The sequence below is a fragment of the Capra hircus genome, chromosome 22 (assembly GCF_001704415.2).
Source record: "Capra hircus breed San Clemente chromosome 22, ASM170441v1, whole genome shotgun sequence".
Lineage (NCBI taxonomy): Eukaryota > Metazoa > Chordata > Mammalia > Artiodactyla > Bovidae > Capra > Capra hircus.
The window spans coordinates 11,066,391-11,091,635 of NC_030829.1; the positions used below are offsets into that span (position 1 = coordinate 11,066,391).

At 44.5% G+C, this 25,245-nt stretch overlaps 1 protein-coding gene across 1 annotated transcript in view; it reads left to right on the forward strand.

The window, feature by feature from the left end:
- Positions 1 to 25,245, forward strand: part of ITGA9 (integrin subunit alpha 9) — a 366,775-nt gene that overhangs the window by 285,634 nt on the left and 55,896 nt on the right. Inside the window, exons 21-23 of the mRNA XM_018067208.1 lie at positions 3,881 to 3,970; positions 6,224 to 6,332; positions 13,947 to 14,054. Coding sequence (XP_017922697.1) covers positions 3,881 to 3,970; positions 6,224 to 6,332; positions 13,947 to 14,054 — 307 coding nt within the window. The remainder of the gene's footprint in view (positions 1 to 3,880; positions 3,971 to 6,223; positions 6,333 to 13,946; positions 14,055 to 25,245) is intronic.

Below are 25,245 nucleotides of genomic sequence, written 5' to 3' on the forward strand. Positions count from 1 at the left end.
GTTTTATTTTTTCGCTGGAGGCCTTGCTAGTCTCAGTGTTATGTAAAACTCACAGAATTAAGGTTAATTTTCCCTTTGGAACAACTGTGAAGCGTACACTTTCACAGCCCCTCAATCTCCCACCACCCTAGCATATTTTTGCTTTTAATGCCACTTTCCCAATTTGGGGGTGGGGGGGTGCGTTTTCTTTAATATTTTAGAGAATATTCTTTCTTCTAAAAATGAGAGCACAGCACATCACAGTGGTTGTTTGACCCTCTTTACTGTGTATTGTCATACCCAGCATTCACTCCAGAGATGATGACTTTCTGGCCTTTAGTTCGGCACTAGTGGGCCTTACTGAACAAACGCTAATTATATTCTATATATTGCAATAGGCTGTGCAAAGCAGATGGAAATGAGAACCAAAGTGGATAGTTTAAATATAGCCCAGCAATCACCGAAATCCTGTACAACTTTCCAGTGCAGTTTGTCAGCGTAGTACTGCCACAGTAGCATTTCTAATTACAGTTGACTGGGCTTGCAAGCTTTGAAATTATACAAGACGTGATTATTTTTCATTCACACTGTTTTCCTGATCACATCATTGGTGGTTGTGATCTAACAGAGATACATGCAAAGCATAGCGGAGGTAGACTGTGTTCCCATTGCTAGAATGCAGAAGGGCTTCACTGGGGTGCTGGCATTTGAACAGGGGACTGTTTTCAGGCTGAAGAAGCCCAAGTGAGGATGTGCATGGCACAGCCTGCTCTGTCACACCCATGTGGCGGGTGGGCATTGGAGTGTGGTGGAGATTCCTGACCCTCTTAGAGGAAGGGTGGAGAATATACATGGGCAGTAAGAGGAAGGTGGGGCTGAAAGAGGAGATTGGGCTGGGCCACAGAGGGCCCAGGAAGTCTCAACTGCTTTCCCCCCGGCAGTGGTTTTGGAGAAAGGGAGTGATACAGTACAACAGCTTGCCCAGAGTGAGAGAGTATAAGATGGATTTAGTAAAGGGGAGCAGATGCCTGTTCAAAAATGAAAATTTTCATTTTCCTGCTGTTTCTGGGATCCACAGAAAACTCTCCCATCCATGTGCTGTCTGGGTCTCTCAACAGCTCAGGCAGCTGATATTCCTGAGAAGGAACATTTGGGCAGGAAATATGATATGAAAGAGACTTTCCTTGTCAAAAAGAGGAAACTCCACCTACCTCCCAGTCCCACTCAGGGCTAATCTAAGGTATCAAAGGAGGGACGCAAACAACACCAGGGTGAAAATTTCATCTCCTAGTCTCATGTCCATAGACCAGTGGTGCTCTAATCTTAGGTGCCCACTGGAATCACCTGGGGGCCTTAAAAACTACCAATGCCTGGTCTACCCTACAGGGATCCTCATCTGATTTGTCTGGGATGAGATCTGGGCATTGAATTTTTTTTTAAGTCTCATCAAGTGATTACTCTGTGTATTCCCTTACTCTATACTGGTCACAGTTTGACTCAACACACATCTGTTAAGCACCTGTTATTTACCAGATGCAGTACTGGGCACGTAAGAAAACCCTTATAATTTACAAATTCAAGAACATCCTTTTATGTACATTAGTATTTCTATACAGCATTACTGAACACCTAGCCAAGCTAGTATTGGTAGCTTAAGTAATTAAATAATCAGAATCTTCTAATTATTTGAATTACATTCGTTAAAGAAACTATATTGCCTATTAAACCTGCAGCTGAATGTCTCAGGCACCAATTACTCTCCAGACTTTGGTGAAAATCTGATCTTACTGTCCCAGAGGGCACCCACGGCACCTGACTCCCTGCTGTGATGGAAAGATCCTTAAAGCTCCTTATCTTGAAAGCCACAGTTAAAATACCAATCATCCTTTTCTTCCCATCACCACCCTTTGAAGCTCTCTTGCCTACTTGTGGATTTAGGAGGACAGAAAGTTGAGACTAAACAGTTTCTCAAGAGCTTCTGTCTGGCAGCCTGGCTCTGCAGACTTTGGGAAGCATCCTAAGTCACGAGCTTGCAGAATAACTAGGGGCCTTTTGATGTTCAGCCTCTTTATCTCAACTTTGCAACCTCACTCAGTCTGGAGCGGTCCCCCGATGACAGATGAGACTGTTGGGCCAGAGCTGCCAGCAGCCACAGGTGGCTGGACAAATGGCAGGGCATGGGGTGGCGCTTCCATCAGGAACTGATTGCTCAGACTTGGCAGGACCCTGGGTGGGGGCAGGGAACAGGCCCAGGTGTTGCCATCCCCCCATCCATTCAGGAGTCACCTCTGGTCTTTTCCTGTGCAGAGATTTCACAGCGTTTATTGTGCCCCTGGGAAAGGAAAGGCAGGGAAGTGGGGCTGGATGGGCACCTGATCCTGCTGCTTCTGCAAACCATGATGGATGTCATCTCATCTGCGGAAGACAGAAGAGAAGTCAGGGGTCAGAGTCACAGAGCACCATTGTTTCAGAACAATAGGAGAGGAGGAGAGGGGCTGTGAGTCTGCTGAAAAACGGTTGCATTCAGCACTTGCTGGTGGGGAGAGGAACTCTGCACAAGTTTAGGGGATGATGCGGTGGGAAGTGGTCCAGATGAGCTGTGTCCAAACTTCAGCAGCGGGTCCTGCCTTCTACCCCTGGAGGGTGAACTTAGCTTTCACCTGGGACCCCGTGTTGGTTCCATGTGATAGAACCAAGTGTAGGTGCCAGGTTCAGCACCGTGTTCCCCAGCAATTGCTTTTCTGCAATAATAATCACAGTTCATATTTGAAATCTCATAAAGCTGTGAAGGGAAACTGGGTCTTCTCTCTTGACCTCCTCTCCCCTCCCCCAAACCCCCAAATCTGGCATCAGGAAAAGGCATCGCAGTGGAAAAGCACTGGTTTTGGAGACTAACCCAGTTGCTCTGGGTCCTTGGGCAAGTTACCTAATCTGTCTGAGCTGCTCTTACCTGTCAGCGGTGGGTGAGCCCCTCCCTCTGGAGTTACTCTGAAGACCCAGCTCCATCATGGCTGGGGGTGTGCCTGGCACATGGTAGCCCTCAACACCATCACCCACCTTGTGGTCACCTTTCCAGAAGGACCCTGCAAGCCTCCCCCTTCTGTGTTTACTCACCCCGAGGAGGAGGCCTGTATGTGAACCTGCTGGAGCCAGAAGTCCTATAGCAGAAGCTCCCGTGATATTTATCAAGATGGTGCTACCCAGGGCCTCTCTCTTGGGCTTGGTTGTCTGTGGATGATGGACGATGCTGTTAGATGGGAAATAGCTGCTAAATGCAAGCTTCCCAGCTGCAGTGTCCTAACCTCGGTTGTCCATTATTCACGGAATAAGCCCTGCAGAAGCAGCACACTCTGTTGGTGCCTACCCATAACCTCTCAGAGCTTGCCTCCACCACACACGTACTGGACAGTTCCCATTCCCAGCACCTGTCCTTCTGCCTGAGGCTTTCTCTGGCCAGACCTCACTCACTGTGCACATAGGGTACATGCCAGGGAAGTAATCTCCCACCCTCACCCCCCCAGCAGGTCTCAGGAGTCATTGATCAGCTCCCATGGCCTCAGCTGGAAGATGAGAGTGGGTACTCCACACTGCCTCCTGGAGTTCCCTGGTCAGATGGAGCCCGGCTGACCTGAATCACGTGCCCTGCTTGTCTCCCTGCCTTCCTGTCTCCCCTCTGCTGTCTCCTGGGGTCACCTGCCCTGTACACTACTTGCCCTCACATCTTTATGGGGTGGAGAACACAACTGAAACCATAGAGTGCCCACTGTGATGCCATACAGGGACCAAAAATAGAGTTGAGGGTAAAAAGGTGCAGAACAGAGAGCTGTCCCTCTCTGGGAGGGGAGAGGCCCATTGCGGGCAGGCTGTGCTGACTGGCATCCCGTCCTCTCTCCCTCCACAGCGGCAACGTGGAGCGCTCAGAGTCCCTTCACAACAACATCCTCACACTGACGGTGCCACTGATGCACGAGGTGGACACGTCCATCACAGGGTGAGTAGCCAGAACAGAGTGCTGCCTGGAGCGGACCCCTGCGCTTCTCTGGTGTTTGCTTTATAGCCAGGAGCGGTGGCCCTGCCGCTTCTGCTTCTGCCTGGCTTGGAAATGCAGGATGAAGCTTTAGCTACAGTGACTCACGCCCTCCTCCCTCCGTGTTTTCTCCTCTTTCCCAGCTGCCCACACACTTGGTAGATTATACAAGAAGTGTGATGACAGGTGTAAGCCACATAATTCCTTCGAATATGCTGTACACCTTTACATGCATCTCTTCCCAGCGCCCACCGCTCCGGAGTGCCACAAGGTAGCAGGCAGCTCTTGGGATTAAAATCTCAGCCAAAGGCTGCTGGGGCAGAGGTTACAGCCAATGCGTCCCAGGGAAGGCGGGCCTGCTTTCTGAGTAGCCTCTAGTCAGCTTTGGCTTTGCATGTTTCCAGTCCTCCTGCAGAGCCGGTGGGCAGGGACAGTCACAGTGGGCACACTGTCTGGCTGAAGTCCACAACTGCTCAATGCCTCTGGCATTGTTGGAAATCAGGGCTGCAGGCAGCAGGGACCCAAAACAACCCTGGGTGGTTTTCAGCCAAAACACAGGCCTGGAAAAATGAGAAGTCAGTTCCTGTTTCCAGCTTCAGAAACAGAGCACGATAGAGGAAAAAGGATTTGCACAATTAGTTCAGATCAAATGAGGACCTGTTGAACCTTTGCCCCACAGGCAAGCTGAACTTTCTAGAGGTTCAGAGTCTCTCATTTTTCAGTATTCAAGTGCTCCTGGGTCCTGGCCTTAGCTGCAAGTAGAAAAGTTAATACACTGCATAAGGAGCCATGTCTGCAAAGCTCCCCCGCTCTGCTGGGTGTCAGGAATGAGTCTCTGGTGGGCGTTCCTGCCTCTTGGCGTTTTTCATCACGTTCTTTAGACATGAGGCATTGGTGGAATATATTTGCAAATCAACACAGATTTGCCTCTGTTCATGGCTCTATTTTTAACCATGTAGTTTATTTACTTTCTCCTCAGACGCACAGTGAGAATGTCCATGGACCAAGCCCTGTCCTAGGGGATGAAAGAGAAAACAGGGCTCACTTGATCCTGTTGTCAGACCCTGGAGGCCTCCTTGTGAGGTGTTAACAGCCCCCAGCGAAGCCGTCAGTTAAACAAATGAGTCAACCTCTGATCTTTCCAGGAACATAAAACAGCACTCATTTAAATGAACCCACTCTTGACCTGGGTGGCAGCTCACTACCTTTCTAAATTAATACACTTAAGCTGAAAATAGGTTAATTGCTATCTATTTAGACTTGGTACCATAAATCTTACAATATTGTGTTTAGGCAAGTGAGCAACTTCTAGAATCTCATCTAAAATCCATTATTTTTCTGGGAATTTAAATGAGCCTGGGGTTTATTGACACAGACAAAGTTGAAAACATCACTATACACTGAGCTGGAATTCTTCATCACATCTTACACAGCCACCATTTGAAATCTAAAGAAAAAGGCTATTCGTGTAAGGACTCAATTTAATACCTAATTTCTAGTAATTTTGGTAGTCTGAAAATCTTTATTTTTTTAATTTGTTACCGAGTGGGGCTTAGAATGCCAAACATATAATTCACTTATATTGTCATAATTTTTTTCAATTCACAAAATGTTTTTCAAATGACAAAATAGAACATGTATAATTTTATAATCCTAGGACTTCCCTTGTGGCTCAGATGGTAAAGCGTCTGCCTACAATGCAGGAGACCCGGGTTCGATCCCTGGGTCGGGAAGGTCCTCTGGAGAAGGAAATGGCAATCCACTCCAGTACTCTTGCCTGGAAAATCCCATGGATGGAGGAGCATGGTAGGCTACAGTCCATGGGGTCGCAAAGAGTCGGGCACGACTGAGCGACTTCACTAATTTTATAATCCAGTTTAAAAAACTGAAATCAAAGCTACCATGGTCTTCCTTCTCATTTTAGAAGTATAATCCCTAGTACATTGTATACATAACTTACTGATTTGACCTAAGATGACCAGACATTACTGGGAATGTCTGCTTAGAAAGTACAGGTCTGGCTGTGTCCATTTACAAGAGACAGAAAGAGCAGTTCCAGAAGCGAAGCATTTGGTGGGGGACCCTGAGGGAAGCCAGGTTCTAGATCCAATAGAGGCAGATGTTTGAGCTCTAGATTCAGTACAGACAGATGTTTGAGCTCCTAGGATAGTGGTGACCCTGCATTGGGATGACAGATTTCATGCTTTCCTCTTTCAGAATCATGTCTCCAACCTCCTTTGTGTATGGCGAGTCTGTGGACGCATCCAACTTCATTCAACTGGATGACCTGGAGTGTCATTTCCAACCCCTCAACGTCACCCTTCAGGTACCCACCCATGGAGACCTTCTCTATCACTGGGTACCAAGGGAGGGGCCCATGGGATGTGCCTCCTATGAAAAGCAACCAAAGGGCCAGGCTCTTTCTAAGAGAAACTCTTCCCAGCCTGAATGTGTATGTGTTTTCTGTAACCACACACAGAAACAATCCCTTTGCTGCCTGGTACTCTGCTGTGTAGCCCCTCTGCTTTTCAGTATTTGGAGGGAGAAAGGCATGATGAATGCCAACCTTCCCCAGCAGACCTTTGGACCCGGCATGCATCCCCACCCAGATGGTCCACAGAGGACCCCTTCCAGTTCTCCATCATCCTTCACATTGTGGGCAGGGCAGCCTCAAGGATTTGTCATGTCCTCTTGATCCTGGAGGCTTCTCCAGGGGCTCAGCGGTAAAGAATCCACCTGTGATGCATTAGATGCCGGAGACATGAGTTCAGTCCCTATGTCAGGAAGAGCCCCTGGAGGAGAGCATGGCAACCCACTCCAGTCCTCTTGCCTGGAGAATCCCGTGGACAGAGGAGCCTGGCGGGCTGCCGTCCATGCAGTCGCAGAGTCGGACATGACTTAAGTGACTGAGCACACACGCACACTTAATCCTGGGTTTCTCCTTGCTGACTTAGCCAGGTACCAACACCTCCCACAAAGGAACAGCCTTCCAAAGTGGGGTTTTACAAGAGCACAGCAGTGTGAATGAAGGGAACTCCCCCTGGCAGGGAAAACACGCTGCTCCCCAAAGAGCAGGGCTGGCTCTCCTTATCATATAAGCACTGTGTCCAGCAGGTACACTCGGTATGGACTGTGAACAGTGTGAAGGACATTGCCCTTCTCTAAACCAAGGGTGGAAAAACTTTTTCTGCAAAGGGCCAGAGGGTAAGTATTTAGGCTTTGTAGGCCATCCAGTCTCCACAGCAGCTGTGCAACTAGGCTTCTGTAGCGCAGAAGCAGCCAGGAACCATGCACAGGACAGAACTGTGGCTGTGCACACTGACATTTGAATTTCATATCATTTTCACATGATATAAAATTGCTTACCTGGTAGCTCAGGTGGGAAAGAATCTGCCTGCAATGCAGGAGGCCCTGGTTCGATTCCTGGGTCAGGAACATCCCCTGGAGAAGGGATAGGCTATCCACTCCAGTATTTTTGGGCTTCTCTGATGGCGCAGACAGTAAAGAATCCGCCTACAATGTGGGAAACCTGGGTTCAATCCTTGAGTTGGGAAGATCCCCTGGAGGAGTGCATGGCAACCCACTCCAGTATTATTGGGCTTCCTTGGTTGCTCAGATGGTAAAGAATCTGCCTACAACGCAGGAGACCTGGGTTTGATCCCTGGTTCAGAAAGACCTCCTGGAGGAGGGCAGGGCATTCTTGCCTGGAGAATCCCCTGGACAGAGGAGCCTGGTGGGCTACAGTCCATGGGGTCGCGAAGAGTTGGACATGACTGAGCAACTAAGCACAGCACAGCACACATCATTTCACATATTAGGACACATTCATCTTCTGTTTTTTTTCCCAAACATTTAAAAACATAAAACCATCTCAGCTCACAGGATATACAAAAGCAGGTGGTGGACCAGGTCTGGCGAGCGAGCCATCATTTGCTGATTCCTTCTCTGAGAACAGACCCCAAGGCCAGCACTGTTCAACAGGAGGGTCTTTGAACATAAAACTAGGGGGACTGAGCATCATCCAGACATTCTCCTTAATTGACAAATGTGGGACATGTAGGCCCAAGAGGAGAGGACATGCTGCAGGGTGGAGAGCTGGGAGCTGCTGGGCTGGGGCCAAGGTTAGGCGTGTGTTACCTGGGACACCCCTGTGTAGCTCAGCAGCTACCAGGAGCTGGGGTTAAGTGATGGAGCCAGTGTACCGTAATCCACATCCTACGTCTTTCTAGCTCTAGCTCCAGCTCCCAGAGCTCTCTCCTGCCTTCCCTCCATCCTTCCCTATGGAGAAGATGGTTTCTTGGTCTGGCATCCACTGCTATGGCCAAATAATTATTATTTTCTTTCCTGTGGCCTCTCCTAGGTGGACCAAGGGGATGACAAATAATGACAGGGTGAGGGTCCAGAGAAAGAGACAGTAACATATTTGCAGTCTCTTGCAAACAGTGGTCTCCCTCTTGCCAAAGCTTTCTCCCAGGCAGGAGACCTCCAAAGTCATGATGGATAACACATATCCCAGCTCAGTCAGGAGGCACCTCCCAGCCAGCTAAGCCCCTGCTGTCACACTCTATGCTTGATTTACAGGGGAAAAGGGAAAGATGGGGTCACCCTTGCTTTCAAGACCTTTAGAGTGATTGCTGGAAATAGGACCTCTGTGGTTTTGAATTCCTTTTCACAGTTAGTTTCTTTTTCTCCATTGCATTTTGCAGTTGGACAGAAAACAGATAAAGGCCAGATGAAGTGATTTCATTTTACTTATGCGTGTGTGCTCAGTCATGTCCAACTCTTTGTGACCCTATTGATTGGAACCCAGTGACCCTATGGACTGGAACCCCCTCGGCTCCTCTGTCCATGGGATTTTCCAGCAAGAATACTGGAGTAGGTTGCCATTTTCTCCACCAGGTTATCTTCTCAACGCAAGGATTGAATCCCCATCTCCTGTGTCTCCTGCATTGCAGGTACAATCTTTACCACTTGAGCCATCAGGGAAGCCACTTTTAGTTTCAGTTACTTAGCTGTAGTTTTGGAGGTGTCTTACAATAAAAGATACAGTCAGGTAAATTATTTAGAAGGATTCAAATGATACACATCATGTAATGAAGAGGGTATTTGCAGAAATTAATACAACATTGTAAATAACTATACTTGAATAAAATAAAATTTTATTATTTTTTATTAGAGTATAGTTGCTTTACAATGTTCTATCAGTTTTTACTGTACAACAAAGTGAATCAGCTATATGTATACTTACATCCCCTCTTTTTTGGATTTGCTTCTCATTTAGGTCACCATAGAGCATTCAGTAGAGTTCCCTGTGCCATACAGTTGGTTCTTATTAGCTATCTTTTTTATGTTACTATCACTAGTGTATATATGTCAATCCCAATCTCCCAGTTCCTCCCAACCCCCCACATTTTCCCCCTTGGTATCCATACATTTTTTTCTTATGTCTGTGTCTCTACTTCTGCTTTGCAAATAAGATCATCTATACTATTTTTCTAGATGCCATATATATATATATATATATATACATACTTTAATATATGATATTTATTTTTGTTTCTGACTTACTTCATTCTGTATTACAGTCTCTAGGTCCATCTACGTCTCTATAAGTAATGTTGATAGGAGAAGGCAAAAAGGAACAGAAGTTATATGAAAAGATATTTTAAAAATATACAAAATGTTCTCTTCTTCCTCTTTTAAAAAAAGGAAAGAAATCTGAGAGCCTATGGTTACATCATGTTTCTCTGAAGGCACTTTTACAGGGAGCTGAAAGTTTTTGTATTCAGGCAAAGAGTTTTCTTCTGACCTGACATAGGATACAGGCTAGGGAATCAGGGCCCTGGGAGTGAGTGACTGCCATGACCCGAAGATTCTCCTCCTAATTATCAGTTGCCTGAGGAAGTACATAGCATTCTGTTCAGGATTAAGGAAATTGGCTGAGTCTGAAAGATGGATAGTGTGTGTCACTGATGGAAAGGAAATCTTCTTGGGTTAGCAAAGCTGACAGTTTCCTTACAATTCTCTGACAACTTGTTTTCTGGTATAATTGTCATGATTCTGACTGTCCTGCAGGAAAGCCACTGACCAGCTTGATGGTGATAGTCATCCAAAGAAAGGTGGAGATAGTAGAGAATAGGGTCAGGAAAATGGATAGAAAGTGTTAGTCGTTCAGTTGTGTCAACTCTTTGCGATCTCATGAACTGTAGCCTCTTTCTGTGGAATTCTCCAGGCAGAAATACTGGAGTAGGTTGCCATGCCCTTCTCCAGGGGATCCTCCCGACCCAGAGATCAAAGCCAGTTCTCCTTCATTGCAGGCAGATTCTTTACTGTCTGAACCATCAGGGAAGCGTTATTCTGGCAACATCTCTCCTGAAGACTTTCCATACAAAGAGATTTTTTTTCTGGGTCTTTTCAAAGCTAATATTCAACAAGCTATGTCATTGTTTAAAGATTCTTCTGCAAGTGCTGATGGGAGAAAGGCAGGGACACTGGTCTTAGAATTGGTTTCAAAGTTTCATCAGAGTTTTTTTCTTTACAGACATAAAAATTTATTGACCATCAATAGCTGTTTTTTTAAATCAAATCAATAATTTCCCTCATTTGAAAAATGATGATGAAAAATAATGCAGATGTTACACAGGAACGTTTGCAGAGAGTCAAACATTAAGACATTTGTTAAAAATATGGTAATACAAGCTTTCCATCTGTCTGGTTCTGGTGGATGAACTAATGCAAAACAAAATCAACTTCTTTTTCCTCACTCATGCTTAAATTGTAATTTCCCAGACAGGTCAATAGGTTTTCCTTTCAATGCTGTGCTCTCACGTTTCACTTCAAATTAACGATTGCCATTGTGGTTGGATAGTCCTTCCTTTTCTTGTGCCTTAGGGTTGTTGTTATGGGTGAATTGTGTTCTTTTTGAATCAAGAGTTGGCAGCAACTATTCATCCACTCGATGGTTTTTTGTGTCTGTTCTCTGAAGCAAAACCCACTATTGCAAAAAAAAAAAAAACACAAAGACAAGTTTTCTAGGGAAGAGCTGGCTGGAGGTAGACCCTTGTATATTCTGCCAAGTGTGAAGATCTGCTAACTTGTCCAACCCATCGCCGGGCTCTGCCCTGCTGACCTCAGCTTCAGAGATGCCCTGAATCCTCTCTCTAGTCTCAAGGCCACTCCGCTCTTTTGCCCCTACCCATCGTTTTAAAAATAAACTAACATCTTTTATCGAGTTACCACTGACATACCTTAGAGTTCACTTGTTTAAAGTGTACAATGCAATGACTTTCCCCACTGGGCAACTTTCTCCATAATCTAATTTTAGAACATTTTTTTTCACCCGCAAAAAGAAACTCCATGCCCATTAGCAGTCACTCCTTATATTAGTCTCCTATTGCTGCTATAACAAATTACTACAGACTTTGTGCCAAGTTTATTTTATCTTACAATTTTGGAGGACAGAAGTCTGCAAGGGTTTCACTGGTCTATAAAAGCAAGGTGTCAGCAGGGCTGTGTTCCTTTCTGGGGAAGAAGCTGTTTCTTTCTTCTGTGGTGATTCTCCTCCTCTGGAGGTTGCTGCATTCTTTGGCTTATGCCCCCTTCATCTTCAAAGCCAGCAATGACTGGTTGCATCTTTCTGACAGTACATTTCCCTGTTTCTGACTCTGTCTCCCACTTCCCTATATAAGGACCCTTGTCATTACATTGCACCCACCTGGATAATCCAAGATAATCTCTTGATTTAAAAGATGCTCAACATCACTCATTATTAGAGAAATGCAAATCAAAACCACAATGAGGTACCACTTCACACCAGTCAGAATGGCTGCGATCCAAAAATCTGCAAGCAATAAATGCTGGACAGGGTGTGGAGAAAAGGGAACCCTCCTACACTGTTGGTGGGAATGCAAACTAGTACAGCCACTATGGAGAACAGTGTGGCGATTCCTTAAAAAATTGCAAATAGAACTACCTTATGACCCAGCAATCCCACTGCTGGGCATACTCACCGAGGAAACCAGAATTGAAAGAGACACATGTACCCCAATGTTCATCGCAGCACTGTTAATAATAGCCAGGACATGGAAACAACCTAGATGTCCATCAGCAGATGAATGGATAAGAAAGCTGTGGTACATATACACAATGGAGTATTACTCAGCCGTTAAAAAGAATTCATTTGAATCAGTTCTGATGAGATGGATGAAACTGGAGCCGATTATACAGAGTGAAGTAAGCCAGAAAGAAAAACACCAAAAAAAAAAAAACACACCAGTACAGTATACTAACACATATATATGGAATTTAGAAAGATGGCAATGATGACCCTGTATGCAAGACAGCAAAAAAGACACAGATGTGTATAATGGACTTTTGGACTCAGAGGGAGAAGGAGAGGGTGGGATGATTTGGGAGAATGGCATTCTAACATGTATACTATCATGTAAGAATTGAATCGCCAGTCTATGTCTGACGCAGGATACAGCATGCTTGGGGCTGGTGCATGGGGATGACCCAGAGAGATGTTATGGGGAGGGAGGTGGGAGGGGGGGTTCATGTTTGGGAACGCATGTAAGAATTAAAGATTTTAAAATTAAAAAAAAAATTTATATTAAAAAAAATAAATAAAGTCAGCTTCTTAGCAACCTGAAATCCCCCTGGCCATGTGATATAACATACAGTTTCCATGGATTAGGACAGGGACATCTTTGGGAAGCCATTCTTCCTCCTGCCACACTCCTCATTCCTCCTACGCCCCAGCCCTAGCAACCACTAATCTACTGTCTGTCTTTATACATATGCCCATCTTTTTTACTCTCCATCATCTTCCACTTCTTCCTTGAGTTTCATGTCAGTCTCTGCTCCATCTCCTTTCTCTCATGGGTCTTTTAGTGGCTGCCATCTTTTCTCTCACTTCTCCAGAGATGATGGGCTGTGAGAGACAAAAAAAATGGGGAGGACTGTGTGGGGGATTAGATTATAATGTAGGGGTAAATGTTTACCCCTACCCCTATGTAGGGATAAAGATTATAGGACCAAATGCTGGGACAAAAAAGATGTGCACAGGTGTCATCCAACAGTATTAGCAAGTGGTAAGCAGCAGCTTAGCAGCAGCAAGTTAAAAGTTGCTTTCAACAGAGAAACCAAATCAGCTAGATAGTGTAGTAAAAAAGAGCCCATTCTGTAAGTGAGATCATTTGGTTTGGGGATAACCCGCTTTGTCTTTGAGAGTCTCAGTTACCTCCAACTATAAAAGGAATGGAGTTGGACCAGATCAGTGGTTCTCAAAGTATGTTTTCTGGGCCGGCAACATCAGCATCTCCTGAGAAATTTAGAAAGGCAAGTCCAGGACTTCCTTGGCTGTCCAGTGGTTAGGACTCTGAGTTTCCAACTGCCAGGGGCCTGGGTTTGATCCCTGATTGGGGAACTAAGATCCCACATGCCATGTGGCATGGCCAAAATAAAAAAGATATTCAAACTCTTCAGCTCCCACCCCACCCTAACCAGACCTACCCCTGCAGAAACTCTGGATGTGACCTTGCTCCAGTCTAGGTTTTAAGAAGACCATATGATTATTCTGATATGTGTTAAAAGTTTGAGAACTATTAATCTAGATTATTTCTAAACTCTCACCCATGTAACAGTCTATGAGTAAATTTCTAGGTCAAAATAAGTATAATTGTTAGCAGCAGAAGATGAAAATGCTAACGGGGGGAATAAGGTAACTTGAAGTTTGTGGGGTTTTAATGCACATTAGAAAGATTTCTATGTCACTGAAATCTCCCATCATTTGATATTTCACTTCAAGTCATGACCTTCTAGATCCTAAACCCTAGTATCTCTGTGTATCATTTCAAAGGATTTTAGAATATATAATGTAGACATAAAATGAAGATCTCTATTTCTATTAAAACATGCTGTGTGTGTCTCACACCCACAGGTCTATAACACTGGGCCAAGCACCCTTCCTGGGTCATCTGTCAGCATCTCCTTCCCCAATCGACTGTCACCTGGTGGAGCAGAGATGTTTCACGTGCAGGAGATGGTGGTGAGTTCTCATTTGTTTTCACGCTTGCTTTGAGACTTGAGCCAGCCCATTCACGTTTTGCGTTCCACCCAAGAGCCCAGAAAGGTCAACTCATTCTAACCTATGGAAACATACCTGGAAAAGCTGGGAAACCTGCAAGTTCTGAACTTCTACATTGAGACAGTTTGGTTCTTACCATAAGAAGACCTCTTTGGGGATGGCCAAGGGCTGTTTATGAACCTGACTTCTGGGATAGACTTCGCCAGCTCCTGGAGCCTCCACAGTTATTTGCAGTCTTGTATGTATCTGAATGTGTGTTTCTAAAGGGAAGATTCACCAGCGCTCATAAAGATTCTCATAGGGCCACTGATGCCTGGAGGGCGAAGGATTCATACATAAGACATAAGTGTAGGTGGAAACTCAAGTTCATATGCAGAATATGCAACTCTGCTTGATCCTAAGTCAACTGTGGATGATTTTTGTCTCAACAATGATTATTCCTCCCACCTTCTTGGCTTCTAGGACATCACATTCGCTTGGTGTCTCCCTTCTCACTGGCTTTCTCCTCATCTTCCCAGTTCCTACAGGGCCCAAGGGCCTTTTTTTTCTACACTCGGTCTCATAAATCTCTCCAAGACTCATGGTTTTATATTCAGTCTGTGCTGATGACACTAGTTGTTTTTCTCCAGCCCACATATCTCCCATGAATCAGAGACTTTGATAGTTAGCTACCTTCAGGCCATCCCTACCTGGATGCCTATCAGTAATCTGAACCAGTAACCAAACTGAACTCTCATTGGTACCCCTCCAAACCTGCTTCCCTCCATGACCTTCTGCATCTCAGCAAATGGCTGCTCAATCCTTCCAGTGGCGTAGGTCACCCTTAACACCTTTTCTCACACTTCACATCTGAGCCATCAGCACACTTGATGTTTCTACCTACCCCCCAAATCACAATGTAACAATTTTTGACCCCTCTACCATCAGCACCCTGGTCCAAGGCACTGTCATCTGTCACCTGGTTTATTGCAGTGGCCTCTTCACATAGGTCACTTCTCCTGTCCTACCCCCCTGCTGTCTGTCTGTGCCCCAGCAGCAGAGCTGGGCTTCCAAAATGTAAGTCAGGTCATGTCACTCCTCTGCTCAAAACCCTCCAATAGCTCACCTATGCCCCGAATTCTTCCAGCACCTCAGCCAGCTTCACAGCCTGTCTCTTGCCCATCTCTGACCTCTCCCCCTCTTCCTCCTCTCTCTACCCCCATCATCCTGCCTCCATGCTGGTCCTAGAGCATAGAAGACACTCTCCCACCTCCTGAATTTTGCTTGGATCTTCTGCTACCCAGCACACCTTTCCCCAGAGAGTCACATGACCTCTGCCCTCACCTCCTTCTGGTACTTGCTCAAATATCACATCCTCAGACAGGCCCGCCCTGACCAACCTGTGTCCCAGAACCTCTCACCCACCCTTCCACCATCACCCTCATCACCAGCTGGCACACCATATATTTCCATATTTGACCAGTTTATCTTCCTCCTGGCCCCTACAGTGTAAGGACAGGACTTTTATCTGCTCGCTCCTCTTATCTCTAGGGACTCCAATACACAATACTTAGAGTATAATATGTGTTCAGTAAATATTTGATATTTGTGGACTGAAAAAAGTTCATGCTATGAAAAATCATTTACTCTTCCCACATGAATTCAGGAAAAGTTTCATGCTGATAAAAAAATCACCTCAGTGCTCCTAAGAGTCTGGAGCGGCTGGACGAGAGGGTGACCCCTCATGGGAAGGAGTGTGCGTGATGCTCGGGAGAGTCACTGCATAAGGAGAGGGCATGGGGTCCACGTTGAGGGCGTTATTGAATCCCTTACATGGGAATGTGAGGGACAGCTAGCCAGACAGATGGATGGTCTCTCTGTGGATAGCTTGAAAATGGGGGCAGCAAGGCCCATGGCATGTGACACACCTGAGCCCACAGGAGGCTCCAAAAGCAAGATGTGATAGAGATGACGGTTTCCCGCATTGCTGTCCTCTTGGATCACATGGGCTGAAACCCTGGGCCACAGGAAATGTTGAATGCAGGATAGGTGTCCCTCTCACCTATCACCACCCCTCACAGTTTTCAACTCCTGCTTCATGAGGTGCCTGTGCCTCGGAGCACTGCTGAAACAGTGGAAGAGCCCCCAGTGTCTTGCACCTACTGCAACCACGGTTTGAACTTAGCATGAAGTTCCCACTGCCCACGTGCTCCCGTCTGCTGTCTGACATGCTGTTAACCTCGCCAACCACTCCACCTTTTCCCCGTGTCTGGGGGATACTCTCCTCACAGAGCATGTGCTGTGAGCTGTTCACATGAACATCAGTTAGGTTGTAGAGAAGATTGCTCCCTCATGAACAAAATTATTTACTGAAAGAAACAGGAAATGTAATTCACTGTGATTCTGAAAGTATCTCAGAACCAAGTACATACCCTTTTCTCTTTTTTTTAAGAAGAATTTTCCCTCATTTAGAATTTATTTATTATTGTTTTTGTCTGTGCTAGGTCTTCATTGCTGCATGGGCTTTTCCTTAGTTGTTGGTGGGTGGAGATTACTCTCTGTTGCGAGGCACAGGCTTCTCATTGTGGTGACTTCTCTTGTTGCAGAGCGTGGACTCTAGGGCACAGGCTTCAGTACCTGCAACTCCCAGGCTCTAGAGCACAGGCTCCGTAGATGTGGCACTTGGGTTTAGTTGCTCTGTGGCATGTGGAATCTTCCTGGATCAGGGATTGAACTCTTATCTCCTGCATTGGCAGGCAGATTCTTTACCGCTGAGCCACCACGGAAGCCCTGTTTTTCTCTTTTCTAATCATCTGACCAAGCAAGAGCTACTCCAGTTTGGAACGCATTTAGCTGGCTTGGCAGGAAGGCATGAGAAGTGGTTTTTCTGAAGATTTGCAGAACTGCCTGACTGATCATCCACTGAATGGGCTCTCAAAAACCCCAAGTCCTGTGAGCTCCCCGCATTCCATTCTCTGAGTTCTCAGACCCTTTCGATTTTCAAAACCTTACTGAGAATTTTCAGAAGTATGTAGCAGAATTCTCAAGGACAGCCAAGCCATCGGTTGGATACATAAGCCTGTGTTCAGAGGCCCATGCTGTTTGTGTGGTGTGGAAAATCAGGCTCGCCAGCAGATCTCAACTAAGCAAGCAGTGAAGCACTGTGTTCGCATGGATAGTCATTACTAGAGACCAGTGTGATGATGAGAGTAGAAAAATGTGTCCCAGGCAGGGCCATAGGTGGAGTGACAGCCCAGGCCTGTGGGGTCAGCCAGCATGCCCACCCTCAGGAGGAAAATGGATACCAAGGGTGCTGCTGAAGGGAGAGAGAGACAATCTGAGTGTCCCCTGCAGTGTGGAGAGGGATGGCAGGTACACCCTCCCTCCAGTGCCAGCTGTCTGTCCTTGGGCTTCAATTGGCTGAAGAGGTAACTGGCTCCTGGCTGCCCAGGGGCCTGTCCAAGGCTAGGGAATGCTGGTGGCTGAGAGTGGGATCTGGAGGGGATGCCCACAGGCCTTAGGGGTACTTCTTGGAGAACATAGGAAACAAGTACTGGTTTCTCCTAATAGGAGTGAGACTGACTTGTACCAAGCCACCCAAATTCCCAGAATGAGAAGCCTGCTCTATCCAAAGTCCTGCAGGGCCATAATGAGCCCACTGGGCTCTGCTGAGCATGGACAGGGCCAAGGCTGGGAAGCTGGCTGAGCTGCAGGATGCCCTTGTTCTTGGTCTTTTAGGCTTTACAGCAGAAAGTGTGCTGCCCAGTGGCCTCTGAAACAGTACCTGGGACTCCTTCCTGCCTCATCACTGCATCCATCATGCACCAGCTTTTACTTTTTCTAGTCTCAATGACGTGCCAGGCTCTGATAAGAGGAATAAATCATGCAACACAGGTAGAAATTCAGTCTAGCAGGAGACAGATCTGTGAAAGACAGTTGCAGCGCCGTGTACCAAATGCAGTCATGGAGGCATGGCCAGACCCAGGGATGTCCAGAGGTACAGAGCCCACCATGGAGAGGGGACGAAACATGCGTCACAAAGCAGGCTTTTGGAGCCAGGCCTTAGGGGATGTGTAGGTGTTCACCAGGAGAGCATGTGGGACAAGAACATTGCAGACAAAGGGATCGGTCAGCGTATGAAGGAGTACAGTGGAGGTGGTACCCAGTTCTCCATTCTTTCTGCCCACCTCTTCCGTGCATGTGTGCTAAGTCGCTTCAGTCGTGTCCAACTCTGAAACGCTGTGGACCGCAGCCCACCAGGCTCCTCTGTCCATGGGGTTCTCCAGGCAAGAACAGTGGAGTGGATTGCTGTGCCCTCCTTCAGGGGATCTTCCTGACTCGGGGGTGGCACTTGAGTCTCTTATAGCTCCTGCACTGGTAGGCAGGCTCTTTACCACTAGTGCCACCTGGGAAGCCCACCTACCTCTTATACATACACTCGAAGGTTACTGCTCTCTGCGTCTTCCGTGGGCATACAGAAGATGACTGTCTTGGCAGTGTGACAGTGAGTCCTAAGCCCTGTCATTTCCTGTGACAGTTGGCGAGGTTTAAGGTGCATCACTCCTTCTAGGATGCATCATGTATATGGCTCGTGTGCCCACACCTTCATTTCTCTGGCCTAGGATTGGGGAAGGCCAGGCCCCCTGCTACTAGAGGCTGTCTAACCACATGCTGTGGGTATTGCCCACAAATGACTGGGCTGCTGCAGGGGGCAGTGGTTTCTGTGGGCCCGACTGCCCATGTGAAGCAAGCCACAGGCAGTCACCCCTGCAAGAAGGTTCCTGTGTAGACTGAGGATACAGCTTCTCTCACACAGCTAGATGGGAACTGGCCTGGAAAATGTAACGACCTCTCCTTGTTGTGGGCCTCCTGCAAGGATGAGCCTTTCAGCAGAGCCCCTGAGTACAGGCCTAAGACAGGGCCAAGGCAGCACATGTGCCACAAGCTTTATGGCTCATGAAGGCAAGACCATTTGAACTTGAGTGGAATCCTCCTCCAAAGTTAAATTTATTCACATGGGATGAAGGTTCAAGGGAAGGGATAGGAGTTGTCTCAGGACTCAAACATCAAGTTGTTGAAGTTTAAAACCTGTCTATGAGCAACTTTATAACCGTGGAGGAGAAGAAGGCTTTGGCATTTGGCTGTTTATATGCAGGAAGAAAAATGTCATAAATGATAGCTTGCAGAGTGCAAAGGTGGAACTTTATTCCAGGTAAAAGCCCTGGGTCTTTCAAAGAACTCTGATATTAGTCTAGAAGAAACATGAAATAAATGCCATGCCTTTCTTTCTTCCTTCTGAAAAGGTTTATCTCTTTGGCTTGTTCTGTCCGTGCTGTTGGGCAGTGATTCTAAAGAACTGACCTGATTTCTGGGAAGTGAAATAGTGTGTGAATGAAGGATAATTTTCCAAGGAGACATATCAATAACTTTGCCATAAGGTACAGTATCCATTAGAATATCCAGGTGAGTGGCAAGACTTATATCTTAGTAAATTATAACCACCCTTCCAGTGCATGTACACCAAACAAGGCTGCCCATGATCTAATTTTTGCCAAAATGAGTCAGTTGATATCAGAACTTTGTTTTGTGATGAGGATGTCCATATCCCTCTGAAGAAAAGATACACCTGATATATCAGTGACCATGCAGTAGCTTAAATTTAGAAATGGAGGACTGAATTGTTTTCCCCCAGGATGATCTCAGGAAAACATATCTGCTTAATGAAAGTGGTGTGAGACCCTCAAATCTATTACATTTAATCAAAGGCTGAAGAGTAAAAAAAATTTCTGAATAACTGATGAAAGATGAACTCAACTTACTGTTGTCCCTAGGATTTAGTAGTCTTTTTATGTGCTGTTAAATTTAATCTACACAGCAGCTCCATAAGATAAGGTGATTATCCCAAGTAATAAGAAACCAAGATTCAAAGATTTGCCCAACATTGCACAGCTAGTAAGTAACACAGCTGGATTTGTAGCCAAGTCTGTCTGACTTCAAACCTCATGTGCTTCTATTTGTACTATTCTGCACCCCTCCTGTGAGTACTGCCCACTACCCAGTCACCACAGGCAGACTCAATTAACAGACAAGACAGAAGATGAGCAGACCACCAAGAATCACCCACTTAATGAGCAGCAGACATGCAGATGACACTGCCCTTATGGCAGAAAGCAAAGAAGAGCTAAAGAGCCTCTTGTTAAAAGTTAAAGAGGAGAGTGGAAAAGTTGGCTTAAAACTTAACATTCAGAAAACTGAGATCATGGCATCCAGTCCCATCACTTCATGGCAAATAGATGGGGAAACAATGGAAACAGTGAGAGACTTTATTTTGGGGGGATCCAAAATCACTGCAGATGGTGACTGCAGCCATGAAATTAAAACATGCTTGCTCCTTGGATGAAAAACTTTGACCAATCTAGACAGCATATTGAAAAGCAGAGACATTACTTTGCCAACAAAGGTCCGTCTAGTCAAGGCTATGGTTTTTCCAGTGGTCATGTATGGATATGAGAGTTAGACTGTAAAGAAAGCTGAGCACTGAAGAATTGATGCTTTTGAGCTGTGGTGTTGGAGAAGATTCTTGAGAGTCCCTTGGACTGCTAGGAGATCCAACCAGTCCATCCTAAAGGAAATCAGTCCTAAATATTCATTGGGAGGACTGATGCTGAAGCTGAAACTCCAATACTCTGGCCACCTGGTGCAAAGAACTGACTCATTGGTAAAGACTCTGATGCTGGGAAAGATTGAAGGTGGGAGGAGAAGAGGAAAACAGAGGATGAGATGGTCGGACAGCATCACTGACTCGATGGACATGAGTTTGAGCAAGCTCCAGGAGTCAGTGATGGACATGGAAGCCTGGCATGCTGCTGTCCATGGTTTCGCAAAGAGTTGGACATGAAACCAACTCTCAGTGACTGAACTGAAACGAACAGAGTGAGCAGTATTCACCCCAGGACAGTGAGTGAGCCACCAACTGCTTTCAAAAAAAGAACTAACACCAGAAGGTGTATTAACCAGGCAGACAGAATAAGATTTTACAATTAGCAAGATTGCTGCCTTCAGAGAGATACAAAAGACAGTATTCCCATGAAATAGAATAAGCTAGAGTTTTGTAAATTTAAAATTTTGATCATTCAAATAAAACCTTCAGTATATGAGCTGTGTAGTAGAATGGGTATAAAAGAATAAAGTAGTGGATCGGAGACTTGAATGATTTCAAGAATGTAGAGTGAAAGGACCAAAAGCTAGTTAAGCTTTTTAAAACTACCTAGTATGAAGATCCAAATGCTCTCTATATGAGAGTTAGGAGGCTGGAAAGTAGGAAGTGAAAACAAGCAAAGATTCTTTGTCTTGTTTGGGGAAAAATTTGTGTTAGCTCAAGACTTTGATAAAAATAAAGCTTAAATGTGCAAAAAAAAGTTTTATCTGTTTAAAAATCAGTTTATTTATTTTACCTGGAGGCTAATTACTTTACAATAGTGTGGTGGTTTTTGCCTTACATTGACATAAATCATTTTAACGGCAACTTAGAAGAATAAAAACAATGTGGGACATCCAAACCACTAAAGAATAAGAAGCATTTAAAAAGAAAAAATTCATGAAAAAGAAGGCAAAGGAAAAAATTTTATATGTTTATATATATACATGAGATGGCAAGAATAAATCCAAACATATCAATAATTAGAATAACTGAGAATGAATTAAATGCCCTAGTGAAATTCAGAGACTCCCAGATTGGTATTTTTTAAACCCAAGCATAAGTTACTTATAAGAGACACACTGTTTAAAATTACTATAAGGCATCGTGGAAAATTCTGAAAGAGATGGGAATACCAGACCACCTAACCTGCCTCTTGAGAAATCTGTATGCAGGTCAGGAAGCAACAGTTAGAACTGGACATGGAACAACAGACTGGTTCCAAATAGGAAAAGGAATACGTCAAGGCTGAATATTGTCACCCTGTTGTTTAACTTCTATGCAGAGTACATCATGAGAAACGCTGGACTGGAAGAAACACAAGCTGGAATCAAGATTGCCAGGAGAAATCTCAATAACCTCAGATATGCAGATGACACCACCCTTATGGCAGAAAGTGAAGAGGAACTAAAAAGCCTCTTGATGAAAGTGAAAGAGGAGAGTGAAAAAGTTGGTTTAAAGCTCAGCATTCAGAAAATGAAGATCATGGCATCTGGTCCCATCACTTCATGGGAAATAGATGGAGAAACAGTGTCACACTTTATTTTTTGGGGCTCCAAAATCACTGCAGATGGTGACTGCAGCCATGAAATTAAGACGCTTACTCCTTGGAAGAAAAGTTATGACCAACCTAGATAGCATATTCAAAAGCAGAGACATTACCTTGCCGACTAAGGTCCATCTAGTCAAGGCTATGGTTTTTCCTGTGGTCATGTATGGATGTGAGAGCTGGGCTTTGAAGAAGGCTGAGCACTGAAGAATTGATGCTTTTGAACTGTGGTGTTGGAGAAGACTCTTGAGAGTCCCTTGGACTGCAAAGAGATCCAACCAGTCCATTCTGAAGGAGATCAGTCCTGGGATTTCTTTGGAAGGAATGATGCTAAAGCTGAAACTCCAGTACTTTGGCCACCTCATGTGAAGAGTTGACTCATTGGAAAAGACTCTGATGCTGGGAGGGATTGGGGGCAGGAGAAGAAGGGGACGACTGAGGATGAGATGGCTGGATGGCATCACTGACTCGATGGACGTGAGTCTGAGGGAACTCCGGGAGATGGTGATGGACAGGGAGGCCTGGCGTGCTGCGATTCATGGGGTCGCAGAGTCGGACACGGCTGAGCAACTGAACTGAACTGAACTGATAAGGCATCCAAAAAAAGATAAGGCAAATACTAACAAAAAGAAAGCAAATATAACAATAGTAATAGCTAACAAAATAGAATTGAAGCACAAGCAATATTAAATGGCCAAAAAAATGTATTTTAGAATGATTAAAAATACAGTCCAATGAGAATTTGTAATTTAAGTGAATTTTTACATAACCAGTCATACAGCTATAGAAAACATGTAGAGTTTTGTTTCTCTTGATAGAAAAACAGGAGAAATTTACACATTCACAGTTAACTTCAGGAAAATTTATTACCGTTTCCTCAAAAAATCATGTGTTTGACTAATGCAGCTAATAACTGTGATCTCTTAGAGAAAGACCAAGACAAAATGAATCATAATGTCTGGGTTTCATTAGTACTTGCTTGCTTACCAGCTTTTAGTAACCTTGAGGAAAGCCCCTAAATTCTCCAGGCTCATTTTCCTCCTCTGTGAATAGGCTGTCTACCTCGCATGGTGAGGATGGGACAAGTTAACATATTTGGAGGAACTAGTAGAGTTCCTAGTACATAAATAAGGGAATGCATGTCTTTTCAAACATATGTGAACATTCACAAATTACCCATGTATTACACCACAAAAGCAAATCCCAATAGAATTTCTAAAGTCAAAGTAATAGAAGCCACATACTCAGACCACAATGCAATAAACTTGGAAGTTAATCACAAAAGTTTAGCCAAGCAGACAACCAAAAACAGAACTACTTGGGAATTTTTAAACACCATCCTAATTAACTTCTTAGATAAAAAAAGATATCATAGAGGAAGGGATAAACAAATTAGAAATGAAAGACAGTGAAAGCTTGTTCGTATCAAAACTCATGGATGTAAACAAAACCCACACAGAAGAAAATGTTGCTACTTACATGTAGGAAACAGGAAAGACTGAAAATAAATGACCTAAATTGATGACAAGAGCTAGAAAAAGGACAATAAAATGATTTCACTTCTAAGCAAGAAAAATGAAGATAAAATGTTCAAGATATCTACTGTTGAAGATAAAATGAAAGTCACAAGATGGCAGGGGGAGTATCATACATCAATAAAACTGAAAGCTGGGGATTCTTTTGTCAAATAACATAGACAAACCTACAGCAAATTTGATCAAGAAAGAAAAAAGAGTAATAAGGCCAGAAAACAACCAACCCTAGAAATGATAAAAGAACTATACTCACATGAAGGAGATTTTTAAATTATTCAAAATATAATTTCCACAAATATAAAAAGTCTAAAAGAAGTATATGAGGTAAAATAATATAGCTAGACCAATTACCTTAGAAAAAATGGGAAAGTAGTATATAGATGTTAAATTATAATGTTGTACCCCTGAAACTTATATAATTAAAGACAAATGAAACATAGCTGAAGACTTGTGCCCTAAAAAAGCACCAGACCCAGTAAGTTCTACCAAGCCTTCAAGGAACAGGTAATTTCTATGTTATATAAGTTGTTCCAGAGAGTAGAAGATGAAGGAACAGCCTGTTCTAGAAAACTAATATAACCCTGATTCAGAAACCAGAAATGAAGAATGGGCACTCACACAAAAAAGGAAACCACAAGCCAAACTCACTTTGAAAACAGATACAAAAATTCTAAATAAATATTTCCGAATCAATTCCCCTTAGAAGAATATATCGTGAATAAAGTAGGATATAATCCAGGAGTGCTAGGTTGATTCTCCATAAAGAAACTGATGAGCATTATTCACTCTTAATAGTAAAGGGATTAAAGGTGATACAGCCAGATGATTATCTTGATGAGGGCTTCTAAAAAGTCAAAAATTAAATACATCATCCACTTGTGAGGTTTTTTTTTTTTTTTTCTTTTTTTAATTCCAGCAAGGCAAGCCTGGAAGGGAACTTCCTCTGCTTGATTAAAGTCTCCTATCAGAGCCTATAGAAAACTTCAACCTGATGCTGGAACATTAGGAGCCCTACCACCTAAGCACGGAGTGGAGGCATGAGTTCCTCCTCTTGTCTCTCCAGTTTAGTCATGTTGAGGTCACAACAATAAAAAGAAATGAATAACCTTTACTGTCAGGAAAGAAAACAAACTATCCCTATTGCAAACAATATTATTGTTTCCCTAGAAAATCCAAGATAATCAACCGACTGAATATGAGGCTTTGTGAATGCACAAAGGAAAAGCTCAGGCACACTTATAAACTGCCTAACCTTTGAAGGCAACCCTAAACCGCACACAAGTCCGTCAGCTAAGGGTGGAGAGCTGGGTATTTATGTAAAGCATCTGACCAGTCATTGACTGACTACTAAGCTATGTTGATCCAGGACTGCTAAGTCACTTCAGTCGTGTC